The sequence below is a fragment of the Pongo pygmaeus genome, chromosome 6 (assembly GCF_028885625.2).
Source record: "Pongo pygmaeus isolate AG05252 chromosome 6, NHGRI_mPonPyg2-v2.0_pri, whole genome shotgun sequence".
NCBI classification, from domain to species: Eukaryota; Metazoa; Chordata; class Mammalia; order Primates; family Hominidae; genus Pongo; species Pongo pygmaeus.
Window position 1 is genome coordinate 142,121,844 of NC_072379.2, and position 17,659 is coordinate 142,139,502.

At 45.6% G+C, this 17,659-nt stretch overlaps 1 protein-coding gene across 1 annotated transcript in view; it reads right to left on the minus strand.

Annotated features, from left to right (window-relative positions):
• TRPV5 (transient receptor potential cation channel subfamily V member 5) overlaps window positions 1-17,659 on the minus strand; it is a 29,856-nt gene that overhangs the window by 9,395 nt on the left and 2,802 nt on the right. The window contains exons 2-12 of the mRNA XM_054493667.1: window positions 16,754-16,851; window positions 16,463-16,585; window positions 15,835-15,972; window positions 15,430-15,528; window positions 15,100-15,275; window positions 14,497-14,643; window positions 11,985-12,197; window positions 2,034-2,120; window positions 1,859-1,935; window positions 1,433-1,598; window positions 1,192-1,258 (exon numbers count right to left, since the gene is read on the minus strand). Coding sequence (XP_054349642.1) covers window positions 1,192-1,258; window positions 1,433-1,598; window positions 1,859-1,935; window positions 2,034-2,120; window positions 11,985-12,197; window positions 14,497-14,643; window positions 15,100-15,275; window positions 15,430-15,528; window positions 15,835-15,972; window positions 16,463-16,585; window positions 16,754-16,851 — 1,391 coding nt within the window. The remainder of the gene's footprint in view (window positions 1-1,191; window positions 1,259-1,432; window positions 1,599-1,858; window positions 1,936-2,033; window positions 2,121-11,984; window positions 12,198-14,496; window positions 14,644-15,099; window positions 15,276-15,429; window positions 15,529-15,834; window positions 15,973-16,462; window positions 16,586-16,753; window positions 16,852-17,659) is intronic.

Sequence of the window (17,659 nt, forward strand, 5' to 3'; positions counted from 1 at the left end):
TCTGGATAGAGGACATCTACAGAAAGCCACTCTGCGACCGTCACCTCATTTTGTAATCTGTGTTATGTATAGATGTAGATGGCCAGGGAGTGGGAGGAAAGGGTACATAAGGGCTTGGGGTGGAAAACTCCAAACAGGCAGAACGCCATGGTTTTACTCTTTCACATTTCAGATTTTGGTGGGGGTTTTTTTGTTGTTGTTGTTTTGTTTTGTTTTTTGTTTTTTGTTTTTTGTTTTGGTCTGTTATTTTGTGGGAATCCCCATTGAACGGGAAATCCCTGAGGACAGTAATAGAGTCCTCTGCACTGAGTCATTGCTTTTTAGAGATGGGGGGATCCTTAAAGTTCATCTAGTGCCTCTTCTTGTCTAATAGATGATCAGTTGCGGACACTGAGGACTGAATTTGAGCTACTGGCCTTTTGCTTTTCAGACCTGGGCCTTCCTCTTTCTTCCCCTCCCTAGGGACTCTCTTCTGCTCCTCCACCCACCCTCTCCTTCCCTCTAGCTCTCTCCACCTGCCTGTGTTTTCCTGCTGTGCTGTTCCTTTCTTTTGCTCCCTGGCTCTTTCACTGGCTGTGCCTTGACTGGGTGCTTGTATGTCCCTGTTCTCCCAGTCTCTCTTCACAACTCTTCTTTTTTGTTTTCTCTGTCATCTTCAAACTGTCCAAACTGTTTTTCTGCACCTCCTTTTTCTAATTCTTTCATATTTTTCTCAGCTTTAAATGACCACATATAGAAAAAAAGCAAGTTATATGTTGTTGAGTGCTTTGTTTCCTCTTCTGAATTGTAAACATATGAGAGTTAAGCATGGCACTATCTCTGTTTGTCCACACGGTTTTCTGAGATCCATGACTGGCCAGTCTTTCCTGTTTAATGCCCTGTTCTCACCAAAAGTCTTTTCTGTCTCTCCTTTAAAGATCTTGCAAGGCAGTTAGTGAACATAAATGCGATTGGCCCTGAACACATGGCTTTACCTTCTAGGCCAACCTGAGTGTCCCCTGGTCCTATAAATATGGGTGTGCTTTTAGACTTACCTTCCAACAGAAAAAAAAAAAAAACAAAAACAAAAACAAAAAAAAAACACAAAACAAAGCAAAATGAAGTGCAAATGAGAACTGAGAGCAAGAATGAGAGTGAACTTTCTGGAGAACTGGATCTGCTGATCTAGTAGAGGAGGGAATGGTGCCTTACCGGAGGCAAATCCCAAGATGACCACAGCCATCAGCCAGCAGAAATGCATTAGGTCTCCAAAAATCATCTGCAGGAAACAGAAGGGAGAAAGGGTGGGATGATTCCTTTTCCACTGCCTTTGAGCAGCTAACGCTAACAGATCAGGAGGCCCCCATAGTTCCACCAGCTCCACTCTACCTCCATCCCTCTTTCTGGGAAGGTCTTGTGCCTGAGGCGGAGGAAGCTTCAGGAAAGCACTGACCTTCTGTATCATGATGGTGAAGGGACCCAGCATCTGGAATCCTCGAGTGAAATACATGACACTGCACCAGCCCAGCACCAGGGCAAAGGACATGGGCACCACCTCCCCATTGGTGTTGGTGAGCCGCATCACCATGGTCACCAGCACCAGGGAGGCATAGGTGATGCTAGGGGAGCAGAAAGCAGAGAGTGAGAGACAAGCTGGAACTATTCTAGGTCCCTACAGCACAGTGGTGACCGGGGTGGTACCCACACACTCAGGCTTAGTCTTTACACCTAAAATGCACATACAGTTACACCTACAAGCCCACTGGAGAGAAGTCCTTGGAGTGAGAGTGACCTGAGGCCTAGAACTCAGAGAGTGAACTGGAGACAGGAAAAGATTCTGGTGAGGAAAGGCAGGGGGCTGCAATGAGGGGATACTCACATGATGACATGGAATGGCCCCCCAAGAATCGTCTTTCCAAAATAGCGAGAGGCACCAACCCTGAAGATGTCTGGGATCTGGGGAGAGGACGGCAAAGCAAAAATACAATGTGGACTGTGGTACAGTCTGGGCCTTAGATGGGATGGGATTAGCCTGGACCCTGCCTGCACCTCACCTCTAGGAGCAGGATGATCACAGCCCCAACGATGCTCACCAGCTCCCCCACCAGCCTGATGATATCTTCACGTGTCTCGTAGGCCTCCTATGTGGGGAAATTCAGAAGAAGAAGTGCTTTCTGATGGGCAGAGAGTCAAATCCTTTTGTGCAAATGATGGAAAGCTGCTAAAGTCCATCCAAAATAAAGGAAAGCTCCCCTTCCCACCAGCATCACCCCACCCCCATTGTACTTGCCATTGTGGGTAACTCTGTGACCAGGACAGGAGTCTGTGTATCTAAGGTTTAATAGATGTCACATATGCTGATGTCTTGAGCTACCTTCTAGTAAAATTGCCTCTTTATAGATGCTGTAAGCAGAAATTTATGATGTATATACTGAGCAGCTGAGAACACATTTCAGAGCATCAAGTGAGCCAACAGGAAGAGGTATTAGTGGCTTGGGATGGTTTCAGCTATGTGGAAAGCCCACCTTTTCCAACTTCATCATGGCTCCTAGTGGGAAGAATACACTGTAAACATATCACAGAATTCAGGTTCCCTCACGGGCCCAGAATCTACTACCTCTAGTGAGACCTTGAACTATTCATGGAAAATCTCTGAACTTGAGGTTTTTCATCTGTAAAACAGAGGCTACAGTACTTACCTCCCAGAGTCATTGTGAAGCTTACATTAATGATATATTTGCATGAACTTTATAAATCATAAAGCAATATAGATATATTCACTGTGGTTTATTATGATTTGACATTACAGAAAAGAACAGAGAAGGGGCTAGAGACACTACGAGGAAGGGTCCCTGCCTATCCTGAGCAGTAGTTGTAGAAGGTATAGTCCAAGGGTCAAGTAGGGTGAAGACCACCCTACTTCAATGCATGTTACTTCACGGTGAAACTTATGCAATATCACAGATGTAGTTCTAGAATCCTACATTAATTATCCTTATGTTTTTGAAGTTATGAGCTCACTTGAAAACGTAATAAAAACTGTATATCTTCTTTCTACAAAACTGTGTTCACATGCAGACAATTCCCACATGATATTGCACAAATAATTTCAACACATGCAAGCAGCCTTTTGACTTTTGGGAGTTCTGTTGTCCAAGGTCACATCTCCAAATAGTGCTCCCAAGAAAGGAGCTGAGAGTCCCCTGGGGCCAGCAGGAAAGCTGATGATTTGAGCTGGGGAGAATGTGATCCCTCGTTAGCATAAGGAACGGCAATTATCCCTGCTCTGCTAATCAGCTGGAACCTGTAAGCATCTCTCCAGACGCTACTGCAGCAGCACACTCACCTGCCCAGTGAGAGGCAGTGCTTTTAACATAGGGAACCAAGAGAGACTAGGAGAGAAGCTTCTGTCTGTGTGTCTGGAGAACTCTGTGGTCTAACAACCTGTGACCAGACATCAGTCAACACTTTTTTTTTTTGGCTTAAAAAATGGTATGCTCTGTAAACTTTTCTGATATTTATATCTCTTGAGAAACTGGTAAATTTTATCATATAATAGCAAATTTCTTTTTTTACTTGCTTCCAAAGAATTGCAGAGTTTTTGTTTTGTTTTGTTCTGTTTTTGTTTTTGTTTTTTTTTGTCCTCTGCTCTAGCAACTATCTTTGAATTCCTTTTCTTCTCTCCTGAAATTCAGTTCATGGACTGCGTTCTTTTTCTTTATCTTAATGTTTCTATAGCATCTGTCTTTGATTGTAAAACATGCCGACTCCTTCACAGAGTCAGGTACTGAGTAGGAGGATAAATAACAAATACATTACTTCAGAAACAAAATAACATTCAATATAGAAATAACTGCATCTATGCCATATATATGTCTGTAAAAAATATTTTCATTTTAAAGATGTTGTGTCTTGATTCAATATGTGTGAAAAAATGCTACCAATCTTTTCTTGGCTCAAGAAGAAAAGGACTACACATAAGTTGGTGAGGACGGCTGTGAAGATCAGGGTGCCCCTAGAATCCAGCCAGGGAGTCACAGCAGCCATTCCTTCAGGAGATGAAAATGTGAAACCCCTCTAATGCTGGAGACAGTTTTGGTCACCAAATTCTGGGCTTCCTCTCACCAATTCAACTGACTTCTTTACAAGTACGCATTCCCCTGCACAAATTCACTAGTGAGTAACGGAGGTGTTCAGAAACCCCAGTTTTTTGCCTCTGCACTGCCTGGGATCTGACTGACCTAGAGTAGCTGCCTCCAGCACTCTGTCTCCGGGGTCCTTACCCTTAAACCAGGCTGCAAAGTGCCACAGACTCCTGAGAGCCCCCTTCCTTGCTGCTCTACAAGACCAGAATACAAACCCTTCTATAGGGTTTTGTTTGCTTCGTTTTATAAACTACCCTCTCTGGAAAACAAAAATAATATACGTGTGTAAAAGTTGCAGTAAAAGTAATGATAACATTGGGCTTTTAAAGCACTTTGATTTTCTTTAGATTTCCTGGGGAACTCGTGTTTCACACTGATGTATAATGTTAGCTCTTGCTTTAGAATAGATACTCTTTGCAAAGGTAAGGAAGATTTCGGTATTTCAGAAATGGAAAGGGGTATTAAATTGAAGTGATAATAGGCTTCCCTTTTAATTAACCACCCTTGCACCCCTAGAATTAAACCCTAAGCCCAAACTGGTAATGGATGTTTCTTTTAATTTTTAAAATTTTATTCTTTGGGAATTGCATTCAAGATTTTTTTTCTAGATTGAGATGCTGATTCACAACTCTCTAGATTTAGGGCCCTTATGAAAATATTATTGCCTGGTTATGTTTGGCAAAGTAATTATCAGGGCACCCATTCTCCAGTCTTACTCATTCAGTTCCCAATTCTCTCTGACATGTTCTCCTTTCCCCCGGTTAACAGAACTTATGCCTTAGGGCAAAACCATGCCATCTACCATCTAGTTTACCCTACATCTATTTCCGCTCATTCAACCCACCCCCGCACAATGCTTCTGAATTGACCTTTCTAAAACACAGATATCATCCTGAGACTTCTTTGTTTAACATCATTCCTAGCTCCCCAATGCCTTCAGAATAGAAATGCAGGAGAGGTGGCAGTGGAGGGTGCTCTTTAATCTTTATCATCACAGAAATTCACTAGATAATGTCTAAATTTGATTAGCAAGTAGAGATAGAAGCATTTGATTCCAGGGATGTGGAGGTGATGACAAGAAGGAAGAGCTAAAAGAAAGAAAAACTGGTTGTCCCTCGTGAGTAAGACATGGGTGAGAAGGACGGGCTGTCCAGGACGCAGTTGCTCTCTATCAGATCTTCCACTTGATTGGTAAGTCATGAGCACAATGTACATCATTTTCTTTTAATTAGGAAAGCTTACTGTGAGATAAGAATTTAAAAAATAAAACCAGAGTACCAAACGGGATGTACAAAACCCTCGCTGCTATGGCCCCTGCCTTGTGTCCTCATACCCTGTGTGAGCTCTGGCCACATTGAGCTATTGGGGTTCTGGGTTGCTAAGCTGGGCCTCTGCCCAGGCTATGCCACTTTGTCAGAATGCCTTCCTCCACCACGTTGACCTGGCTCACCCTCACTGATGCCTCAAGACTCAGGTCAGGCCAACACTCCTCTTGGGCCTCTTTCCTGGCCCTCCATGTCCAGCTCATGGGTCTCTCCTGGGACACGTGGGGCTGCTGTGTATTGACAGCCCTCTCCCAGCACACTGAAAGTGTCTGGGTACCCCATGTCTCATCAGTAGTCTTAGAGCTTCCTGAGGGCAGGGATGCCTCACTCCTACTTTTTATCCACAAATGCACACAATGCGGTAGGCACTCAGTTGGTAAGAAAAGAAAGAAGGAAGGAGAAAAAGGAGAGAGGAGACAGCAGGTACAAGTTAAGCATTGCCTAAGAGACGCAGAAGAGTGGTAAGGAGGACAGGAAGCGGGGATGGAGAAACCTATCTGGAGGCCTAAGAGGAAAAGAATGACAACTAATTGTGCTTTTCTGAAATTTTCAGATTCCTAGATCAAGGTCACCTAAGCAGGCCTGGCTAAAATGCACAGAGAAAGTACTCCAATACATCCCTTTAAAAATAAATATCATCTAACAATGACTGGAATTTTTTACTCCACAACATGGCTTGCAATTTAACGAGTTGTCAACAACCAAATCCCTTATGCAGGCTGGCATTTATACATCACTGAGGATTGGCCTGATGAGATTTGCTCTCACTTCCCAGCCAGCTGAGTTCATTGCCTGGAAGGAAATGCCCAGAAGGAGTGGGCACAGCAGTGCTTGGGGCACTACTGGGTCGTAAGGAACAGGGATGTACTATGTGGAAAGGATGGGGAACATAGGCCACCCCAGTGGGAAGTGGGAAGGCCCCAGAACCAGTTGTCAAGCCCAGCTCTAGACCTTTTCCTCCCCATGATCCCAGACTTGCAAAGGAATGAAGTTCTCAAAGAAAGCTCTGCTAGCTCTTACGAAGAGCTTCTCCGATTCCCTAACTGGGCATGAGTTCCTAACCAGGCCTGCCCATCAGAATCAAGTGGTAAGTCTTTGTCACAACACACATGTCCAGGCCAACCCTGGGTTAATTTGGATCAAGAACCTGGCATTTTCTTGAAAAGTTCTATAGGTGTTTTGGACATGTATCCCAAGTTGAGAACCACTGGGCCATAAAGAGAGAGAGAGAGATCTGGTTCCCATGTAAGTCAAGCTGCCTTCTAAGGTTTAATTTCATGTCCCAGTCTCTGGATTTTCTCAGGGGGATTGGCTTGGGAGATTACCCGTTTCTTCTGAAGAGTCTTCACCCATTCCCACAGAATTATGACTTGCCCTATATGCCAGTAGGTTAACCCCATCAAAAAATAGTGCCAATTATCAAAACTGGAGAGGAGCCAGTACAGTATCTGGGGGTGTGAATCCTTCTATATCTGATCCTCTCCCACAGCACTTCTCAAGTGCCTCTCATCTTGACAGGGAAAGATGAGATGTGTAGATACAAGTGAGTGTGGCAAGCCCTGGCTAGCCAGTAGAGAAGACTGGGACCTAGCACATCACTCTGGAGGGAGAAATGGCTTTGTCTGGTGTTTAAAGGTGAGGATTCTGAAGGGAAGCAGACTTGCAGCCCAATCCTAGTGCTGTCCTTGCTAGCTCAGTGTCTTTGCCAAAGTATTCAACCTCTCTTGACCTCAGATTCACCATCTTTAAAGTGGTGATGATTGTATTTACTAGTTAGGATTTCTACGAAGATCAAATGAAAGAATAATGCTTTGTCACTCAAAACGTGGTGCACAGAATCACAACATTGGCCTCCCCTGGCAGCTTGCTGGAAATGCCAAATCTCAGGTCCCACCCAGCCTTACTGTCAGAATCCACATTTTAATAAGGCCTCAAAAACACTGATGAATGCATGTGAAGTGCACATGATCAGTGCTCAGTGGATATTATTTTTACCTACCGGGCTCCCTGGTTCTCCTCATCTCTTTCCCTGTCTATAATGTGCCGTGCTTTTTCCACCATGAGTTGGTTAGGACCCCTGAACAAAGTTGTACAGAGTTGGCAATCAGTTGCTTTTCAAATGGCAGTGGTGCTCTGGGTTGTTTAGAACTTACGAGGGATGATGATGTGTAGACAAATAAATCCCACTGACTGTGATAGGTAGAAGATGATTTTTAAAAGACGGAAACACAGTAGGGATGATTTTGCCTTCAATAAGTCTCCTGATGCCAATCCCTTCCCTCTATCTCCCCACTACTTTCCTAGGCCAATCCACCATTATTTTATTTATTTATATATTTATATATTTATTTATTTATTTATTTTGAGACGGAGTCTCACACTGTCATCTGGGCTGGAGTGCAATGCATGATCTAGGCTCACTGCCACCTCCAACTCCCAGGTTCAAGTAATTCTCCTACCTCAGCCTCCCGAGTAGCTGGGATTACAGGTGCTCACCACCATGCCCAGCTAATTTTTTGTATTTTTAGGAGAGATGGGGGTTTCACTATGTTGACCAGGCTGGTCTTGAACTCCTGACCTCGTGATCCTCCCGCCTCAGCCTCCCAAAGTGCTGGGATTACAGGCGTGAGCCACCGTGCCCGGCCACCATTATCTTTTGCTTGCTAAACTGTAATAGCCTCCTGACTGGTCTCCCCACGTCCTTCCTACCACCCTCCAAATCTGTTATTCACCATGCAAGCAGAGTAATTTTTCTAAAGCAAAAATTACTCTGTAAGTCTCCCTGTTTAAAATCCTTCTGACTTCCCATTACCCTGGGGATAAAGCGTAAAATCCTTTAAGACTCTATAATTTGGGAAGGATCTGTCTGGACAACCTCACCTGGAGGTACCCACCCCAGCTCTTTGTGCTCTAGTGAATCTTCTTTCAGTTCCTAGACTTTGGTGAGGTTATTCCTGCCTTGAGGCCTTTGAATATACATTCTTTCTGTCTAGAACTCTCTTTTCATGTTGAATTCATACCTAGATCTCAGCTCAGTCATCTTTCTCAGAAGCAGTCTCTGGCCTCCCAGAGAGACCAGGCCCCTGTTATAAGTTTTTTTCCCCACTCTGTGCTTTTCTCATCATAAGAAAAAAATAACATTTATGCCAACAGTCACAGATTATAATAAAGTATCTATTTGTATGATCGTTTGATTAATACAAACCAGTCTGTAGACTCCAAGAGAGCAGACATCATGTGTGTTTTGCTCAGACCATGGCTGTTGAATTTCCAACACCTGGAACAGCTGTTTAGCCTGTATGAAGCTCTCAATAATAATTTATTTAATGAATGGATTAGCAAAATATTTCTGGGAAAGAGAAAATCAAAGGAGGGCTCAAGAGAATCTTTTTCAGAAGTCAAAAAGGAGGTGTGACAAGAAATTTGAACCCCCTGCTGAATAGTACTCCGGGAATCTAAATGACCAGAGTGGTGGGCCTAAGACTGGAAAGACAGAGCTGCACTGACCTCAAAGATGGAAGCCAGGGATTCTCGACCTTGGCAGAACATTTGGCTCACTCAAAGAGTTTCTTAAAAATACCAAGGTCAGAGCCTCAGCTTCAGACATTCTAACTTATTAGGTCTAAGGTGTAGCCTAGGAGCTAGTCATTTTACTAGCTTCCTAGGTTTCTAGTGTGCAGTCTGGGTTAAAAATCACAGATCTAGCAGGAAGTAGGATTTTCCTAAGGTCAAACAACTATTAAATTTCAGAGTTAGGGCTAAAACCCGAGCTGCTGGACTCCAGGATTTTGAGCTTTTTACTCACCTGGAAACCTAAGAGAACTAGTACTGTAGTGCATGCTGCTCTGCCTAAATCAAGTAGAAATATATGGAGATAAGAAGTTAACTCAAATCAAGAGTTCTGGGAAATCTCTAGTAAAGCAGAACTTCTATGGCTGAGCAATGAGGCGTCTTAGAGTCATTAAGATAGGCCCCAAATTGGATAGAAATAAACTAACTCCAGCTTTACAAACATCAGCTTTTGTGTAGTTTTTGCTACCTTCTCCTGTCTCAGCCTCCCGAATAGCTGGGATTACAGGTGCTCACCACCATGCCTGGCTAATTTTTTGTATTTTTAGGAGAGGTGGGGTTTAGGAGAGATGCCAGTTGCTTACACAGAGGAATTTGTTTTCTCTCATCTGTTCTGAGACGGTGCCGTTGCACTACTCTCATAAAATGCCAGATACTAAACTAGAAAGGATCTTAGGGGTCGTGGAGCCCAGTGATTTCCACAGATCCCAAGAGATCTGCAGAGGAAGTCCTGAAGTGACTGAGATCCCTGTGATCCCAGAGTTATTAATATAATTGGACAGTAAAGTATTCATTCATCTAAGAAAAAGCTCCACCAGCTAACTAGTATGTCAACAATTGCATGCGTCAAATCAAGACACTGTATTTGTGCGTTTTCATTTTTTCTAAGACTTCCAAGTAAGAAAACAGTAGGAAAAAAACGAATTTCCTATTATTTAACAAATCTGGTGCACTGTGAAAACAGACACTTTCAAATCACGATGATAAGTTTAGGAGCCCCTGATCTAATCCAAATGGGCTTACTACTGAATAAGAAGAACATAGTCACCCCATAAATCAGGGCCAGGGCTCAAAGCATAGGGACTTTTCACTAGCATTCTTTGTTATCTAACCCCTTCCAGCAGCATTCTCAATCCTCTTACCCACCCACTTCTCCACCTAGAAAAGAATATCTGAAAGTCCAAAGTCTTCTCTTTGAGCTGAAGTGGCTTTCACTGAAGCAGATGGCAAAAAGGGTAAAAATGCCAAGGAACAAGAAGGAAGGCAGAAGAGAGAAAGGAAGAAGGATGGGTCAGGTGTTCAGCTATAATTAAGCTTCTGAGTCCTGAAGCAGAGGTGATCTTTTAAACACAAACTATCTGGATCAAAGAAATGTGTTTGTACATAACTAGCCCTGTCCCAAAGAGAAAGAGACACACAGGAAGGAGAGTTTTGGTTATCAGTGGCTCAACATTGCCCACCTTTTAACCCAGAGTCCTGTCTACATTCAAAATGCAGAAAATCTCCAAGTAAATTCGAGACAAAGGAAGGTTGGAGAAGACATATCTGAGGAAATAGGGCCAGGAGCATTGGAAAAGTCCAGTCATCCCCACCTTGTTTGTGTTTTCTCAATTTCTAATCACTCCTCTCTCCACTTGCCACCTCCTAACTGTCCTTATTTTCCTCATGTCTCCATGCCAGGGACAACTTTTGTGCCCAGACTGAGAAGCATGGAGCACAACTGCTTCCAGTGTCTCTAACACATTCAGGCTTGTCCTCCCCAGACAGCAAGACCTACTTGGTGAGAGGCAGTGGATCTGGACACATGACACACTGTATATATATATATATATATATATGTATGTATATAAAGGCAATTCTAGAAACAGGATAGATGGAGTGTCTCTACCTAGCATGGGGTTCATTGGGGCTCTTTGCCCTGTTCTTTCTCTGTGCATACTGCTGTCTTTGGTCTAAACCAACTCAGGATTTTTGCTTCTTGGCTATAGAAAGTTTATATTCTCTTTCTGACCCAAACTACCCTGCTTCCTAGTCCAGGCTGAGCTATACCTATGGCTGCTGTCTCCTGCATTGAGATAAATCTCCAATCAGTCAGCTCTCACTTGCTTTGCAAAATTCTTTTTCCTGGTCTTTTGCTTTCTGCTACATACATACATCACCTTCTGTGTATTTTCAGCTCACCAGGACAAAAATTTTAGTAATCCACAAAGAGTCAACCCCTCAAATATAGCTACATTTGTTAAATATATATATTCAGAAGTGCTCATTAGAGTCTACCCTTTCTGTTGCACAAAAAGGAGGTTTACTTTCTTCAACAGCAGATTTCTATATTTACTCTGTACCTCGAATCAGTCCTCTTCCTAACCCTAGTTTTCCCTTGGCTACCACAACACAGAATGGCAGGCCCACAACAGTAAATGCAGCCTCAGAGAGTATTTACTTCAGCCTGATACCCAATCCAGACATCCTTCTGCAGAGTGTCTGACAGGCAGTCAGACACCTGACACATTATTCCCATGGGCCCATATAGACAGCACACAGAAGAGGGTGCAGGCCAGCAGGGCTGTCTGTGTTGCCCTAATACAACAAAAATGGACTCAGAAATGGACTTGGAGCACAATTTTCCTCCTTTTGAGCAACAGAGTTTACCTTGAACATCCCACTAAAAAACCCCGATACTTTTTATAAATTACCAAAAAATTTCACAAAAGCACAGGCTTACTCATGCCAAGCACTCTTTCAAAGTTTGTGTGAGAAAATCCACAGCTCCCTGGACAAATGCTCTTGTGCTCATTAAACCCCATCTGTGGCCTCCTGGTCTCATGTCTAATTTCTACCTGGGTGTTTAGGAGCCTACACCTGCTGGAACCCAGAGCGTGGCATCGTCCCTAAGTAGCATGGCTTCATTTCCAGCACCATCACCCCATGACGCAATTCCCTCTCATCCCCTTCTGAGGAGAATCACCTGTAGTAGTTTTTGCTGGAGGATGGTGATGTCTCGAGAATGAGTGCGGTTGCCACCACGAAACTTAAGGGGGCGGTAGACGCAGCACGTGGTGAAGCAGATCATGTAGAGCAGGTACAAGGCAGCCAGGATGCAGAAGTACGGCCGGCCATACTTGTTCCACTTGAAGCTCACCAGCTCCTTCACCGGGGTCTGTTCCAGAATTTGGCGAGCCTGGCATGGAAGTAGAGTGAAACTTGGAGTGACCAACACAGAAGAATGTTGTTTATCCCACTGGGGGCCAGAAGAGGCAGGGCAGCAACCATCACTCATTCAGCTCGTCAGTCACTTCTTTGATGGACAAATAGTATACTTCTTGCATATGGCTGGGCCTTGTGCTAGTGATACAGGTAAATGACTATAGCAGTAAACGCAAGGCACCATAGCACCAAAGAGGATTTAAAGGATGAGTAGTAGTTAGATGAGTAAAGGGAGAGTTAGGAAAGATCGTACCATAGTCTGAGAAGCCATTGCCCATTTGCAGTTGAGATATGGTTGGGGAGAGGGGAGAATCTGTTCCGAGTGGTAGTCAGAAATGATAATGACTGAGGAAGAACAGGGCCAGATCATCATGCATCATAAATGCCAAGGTAGGAAGTTTGCATTTTTTGTTTTTTCTAAATATAACAGAAAGCAACTGGGGAGTTCAAGCAAGGAAGTGGTCAGATTTGCTCTAGAAGTATTATTGGGCTGGAAAGAAGCAATGGAGGTTGCAGGCAGTAGGATGTGGCAGGGTGGGATGGTGCTCTGATATAAGCAGCCAGTGAGACGTTAAAGATACACAGGAGAGGGGATGATGGACGGGAGGAGGCATCTGAGAAATTAGAAAGAGGCAGATTCAAAGCACAGTAGAGTGATTAGCCATTAACACCACGAATATCTTTTCTATTGAAGCTGGAGGGGAGGAGAGAGACAGTGGGCAGTTTCCAGACATGCTTGGCAGTGCAGGGCAGGAAGCTGAAGGATCCCCAGCCAGAAAGCCTCTATTATTGTCCTAAGTCGGGGGTCTAGGTCTTCTGAACTGCAGCTGAAGGTAGTGAAGGATGTGAAAGGGGGCTAGAAAGGAAGATTTATGGAGGAAAAAAGCAGCTGATCCAAGACACATATGAAACCTGCTGGAGAATATTGAGAATAGCTTAAATCAAAGACCAAGGATATGTGGTGGCGAAATCCACACAGTGGGACTGTGCTTTTAATACCTAAGAAATCTACTCAAAGTGTATCTGTTTCCAGGGATATTCTCTGAGGAAGATCTCACAAACTGGCCACTCAACTTTTCTCCTATTAGTTAGTATTAATAATCATTCATGTTTTCTGGCTCTATAAGGGTTCCCGGGAAATTGTCATGTGGCAGATAAAAAACAGAAACCATATCTTGGCACTCTCATGGAGCGTTCTGAAACCTGGAAGTCTTTTCTCCTCTCTACTGCAGTCTTCAACAAATTTTCCTTTCCCTCACATCACTCAACCCAGCATTGTTGAATGGTCTATATGTTGCTCCCTCTCTAAAAAGCTCTTTTTTTCATCTCATCTTCCTGTTGACTCCCAATTCTTCCTTGAAGATCCAGCCCCAGCATTTCCTCTGTGACATCTTCTCTGGTCTATTCAAGCCAAGTTAACTCTACCTCAATGTGGCTGTCTGCATGCATGGTACACACAACTATTATGGCATATGTCATACTCTGTTGCAATTATTCAGGACAGGGACTGAGAACTGAGGAAGTTGATGAACAGGAACTGTGTTGTATTTATTTCTGTACTGTTTGTTTCTTGTGCAGTGCCTGACATACAGCAGGTGTTCAATATGCTTGTATTAGTCCATTCTCGCATTACTATAAAGAACTACCTGGCACTGGGTAATTTATAAATAAAAAGGTTTAATTGGCTCATTGTTCTGCAGGCTGTACAGGTTCTGGAGAGGGCTGAGGAAATGTACAATCATGGCAAAAGGCCAAGGAGAAAGCAGGCACATCCTACATGGCTGGAGCAGGAGGAAGACAGAGCAGGGGGAGGTGCCACACACTTTTAAATAACCGGATCTTGTGAAAACTCACTATCACGAGAACATCAAGAGGGAAGTCTGCCCCCATGATCCAATCACCTCCGACCAGGCCCCTTCTCCAACACTGTGGATTACAATTTGACATGAAATTTTTGCATTTGGTCACAAATGCAAACCATATCAATGCTGAACCAATGAATGAATATGAGGAAACAGCTCTTATTTGGAGTTTCTCATCTGAAATGTTAGAAGGCGAAAGGTAGACAGAAGGGACTGGAGCTAAGCAGAGAGACAGGGGATTCAGGAGAGGAGTGTGCACTGGACTTTTCCCCAGGTCCCAGGAGACTATTCTCGTCTCCACCTATTATAAGGCTGGGAAGTGTCTCAGGCCCAGGATCTTAGTAAGTGGACAGACTGCACAAACACTAAATTCCCTCACATGACAGCCCTGATCCTCCTTGGCATCCATACCTCTCGTTTATCAGAGGAGACCACAAGCTCTAGGAAGGACAGCTCCTCTCCCCAGGAGTCAATCTCCGTGAGGTCGTAGAGAATGGAGGTCAGGGGTCCATACGTCCACTGGATGTGCCTCCGCTTCTGCATCAGGTGCTGGAACACCTGAGAGACCACCAGGATGAGTCAGGGGGCCAATGTGTGAGAAGGTGGTCGAGGAGAACAACTCCATTCGATGGAGCCAGTTGCCCACCCCTTGAGACAGACAGACAGTGGGAATCAGCAAACCTCTGCATCTACAAGCTTCCCCTTTTTTGTCATCTTTCCTGCTCCAAAACACCAGAAAGTGCAGAAAGAAGAAAATAGGCAAAGGAAGCTGGAGCTTTGGGTTACCATAGCACATGCATTAAGGTGAGGTTCTCAAATCCTCTTGAGTCAGGGAACATGAAGCTGAAGATTTCAGTGATGGAATAGGAAGCAAGGGATCACCATCCCTTTGGGGAGTTTGGGGAAAAGGGATTTTAGAGAAAGGTGGGCCCTTCACCTCTATTTCTCCCAGGGCCAGCGGGATAGGTTGAGGGTCATTAGAAAGACACCTCAGGGATGGGGAGCGTCTCTCACCACAGTGTTACCCTCCACTCCAGCCAGCTTGAAGGGGGTGAGACCCTGGTGATTGGGCATGAGGTCCAGGGGCTGCAGGTGGTCCCCATGTCCATCATAGGACAGCAGCAGGTTGTACATCTGGCAGGCAAAGGTTTTGTTGGGCTGGAGGATGAGGATGTGTAACACTGTGTTTCCTGGGGAGGACGCAGGGTATCATGTGGCCACTGGCCTAAAGTCCCTGATGTCCCCATCCCCACTCCGGGTCTTCCTAAAGGTCCCAGCTCCACTCCTTACCCTGTCCCTCACTCTCCACAGCATCCCAGCTCCCCTCCCCATCCCAGCTCTTACCCAGGGAGTCCTGGGCCCTGATGTCAGCTCCATGCTCAATGAGCAGCCGCACGATCTCCTCGCTGTTCACACAGGCAGCAAAGGACAAAGGGTGCTCCCCTGTGGACACAGAGAGATCCATGGCAGGAGAGCGCAGGACGGCAGGATGAGGTGGGCAGTCTCCCCCAAATAATGGCCTCCTCCTCATCCCCCACGTCTCAGCTCTAGGCTGAGGGACACTCGTCCAGCAGAACCAGAGGAAGGAACCATCAGGGGAATGGGCCTCTGGCTTAATTAAGCCCTAGAAGGGCTGCCCCTCTCAACTGCCTGACAGATGGAGCTGAAGGCAGGACCCTCCTGCCCTGGCCTCCCTCTGCCTTGCCACCTCTCCAGTCAACCATCCTCCAAGCCCAACCCTGCTCTCACCAAAGTAGATGAGGTTGCGGGGACTACGGCGGAAGGCAGTGCCTGTGGCTCTGGCAGAGACACTGGCCCTGTGGGTGAGCAGGGCACGCACCAGGTTCACGTTCTGGTTCACAACAGCGATGTGCAGTGCAGTCTGACCTGGCCCAGAGACAGCCATCATCGGGGTCTGCCTCTGTCCCCGGTTCTCTCAGGGACACAGCATCCCCCACAATCTCTCTCAGGAGGTTCCTGATAGATCTTTGCTAGACTTCTGCCCTGGGCTTGGCAGGGTGGCCTGGGACTGAGAGCAATTCGTCCCTCAGGCTGCCCTGCTCACTGACCTACTCTTCACTTATTGGGAGCCAGCAGGGGATTGCTATGAATATAATCATTCTCGTGTTGCTATGAGGGAAAGAAATTGAGATAGATCCTACAGGGACTATGGGAGGTTTGAAAGGAAATGCTAAAGGAAGCCACAGACTGGTAAAAGCCAAGACCAGGACCTTTGCATTTCTCCCACCTCAACGGAGCCCATCCTCCAGACCCTCCATCACCCCGCCCCAACCCATCCTTCAGAGGCCAATTTTAAGAGACAACAGCTCACCCTCCATCTCAGTTTCCACTTTGAATTACCGTGTAGGCTCCTTACCTGCAAAAGCCTCACATGTAGTGGGCTCAAAGACCAGCTCTGGGGCAGCCTCCATCAGCACCAAGGCCGCCTCCAAGTTGTCATAGAGGGCTGCTATGTGCAGCGCCGTCTCCCCCAGGGCTCCTGGATTGGAGTAAGACAGAAATGTTAGACACTTTTCAGATTCTCTTGAGAAAGGGGCCTCAGGCTCCAGAGACACCCTCCAAGGCCCTATTTCACAAACTCGAAGTCTTGGGGAGGAGGAGTAGGTTCTTCTGCCCCCACCTCCATCCCATTAAATCCAGATCCCACCTCTTTGTCGAACGTCACAGGTGCGGTCCAGTAGAAGTTGCCTAAGAACAGACAGGTCATTTTCCTTGGCTGCTCGAAGCAGTGGAGATTCTAGAATCCTGGGGAAAGGTGAACGTGAGTTTGGAAGAGACCGTCAGAGCAGAATGAGGCCAAGAGCAAAGGGGATCTAAGACATTCTTTAAGACCAACGTGACTCACACAGTGTGCGGTGACAAATTGGAAAGAAGTGCCTACTGGACTTGAATGACCGAGGGTGGACTTGGGCAAGGGTCAGCCCCAGGGCCTTCCTTGCAATTCACATCAAGGTGATTCTCCTGTGAGGATGGCCCTTGAAGCTCTGCTGGAGGGGAAGAGTTAATAGGAAGAGAACCTGTAGTCTGGAAAGAGTGGTCTGCGAGTCTTCTAAGAAGAGGACCCTAGGCTTGGCTGAATTCATCTAACCTGAGTAACTGTCTCAGATCCTGGATAGTTGGAGAGCGGGACAGAGGGCACTTCCATCTGCAGTCCCCCTGCTCCTGGGCCTGCTGAATCTACTGTCTTTAACCAAGGGGAGTTTGGGAGACCAAAACAGAGAGGGAGGAGGAATGGACCGACTGCTAGATCTTACTTAGGCACTTTGAAATTTGTGAAATTTGTGAGGCACTAAAGTTCTGACTACTCCCTCAGGCTATTGTTTTGTTTTTTTTTTTTGAGACAGAGTCTTGCTCTGTTGCCCAGGCTGGAGTGCAGTGGTAGATCTCAGCTCACCGCAGCCTCCGCCTCCCAGGTTCAAGCAATTCTCGTGCCTCAGTCTCCCGAGTACCTGGGATTACAGGCACGCACCACCACGCCCAGCTAATTTTTTGTATTTTTAGTAGAGATGGGGTTTTGCCATGTTGGCCAGGCTGATCTCGATCTCCTGAGCTC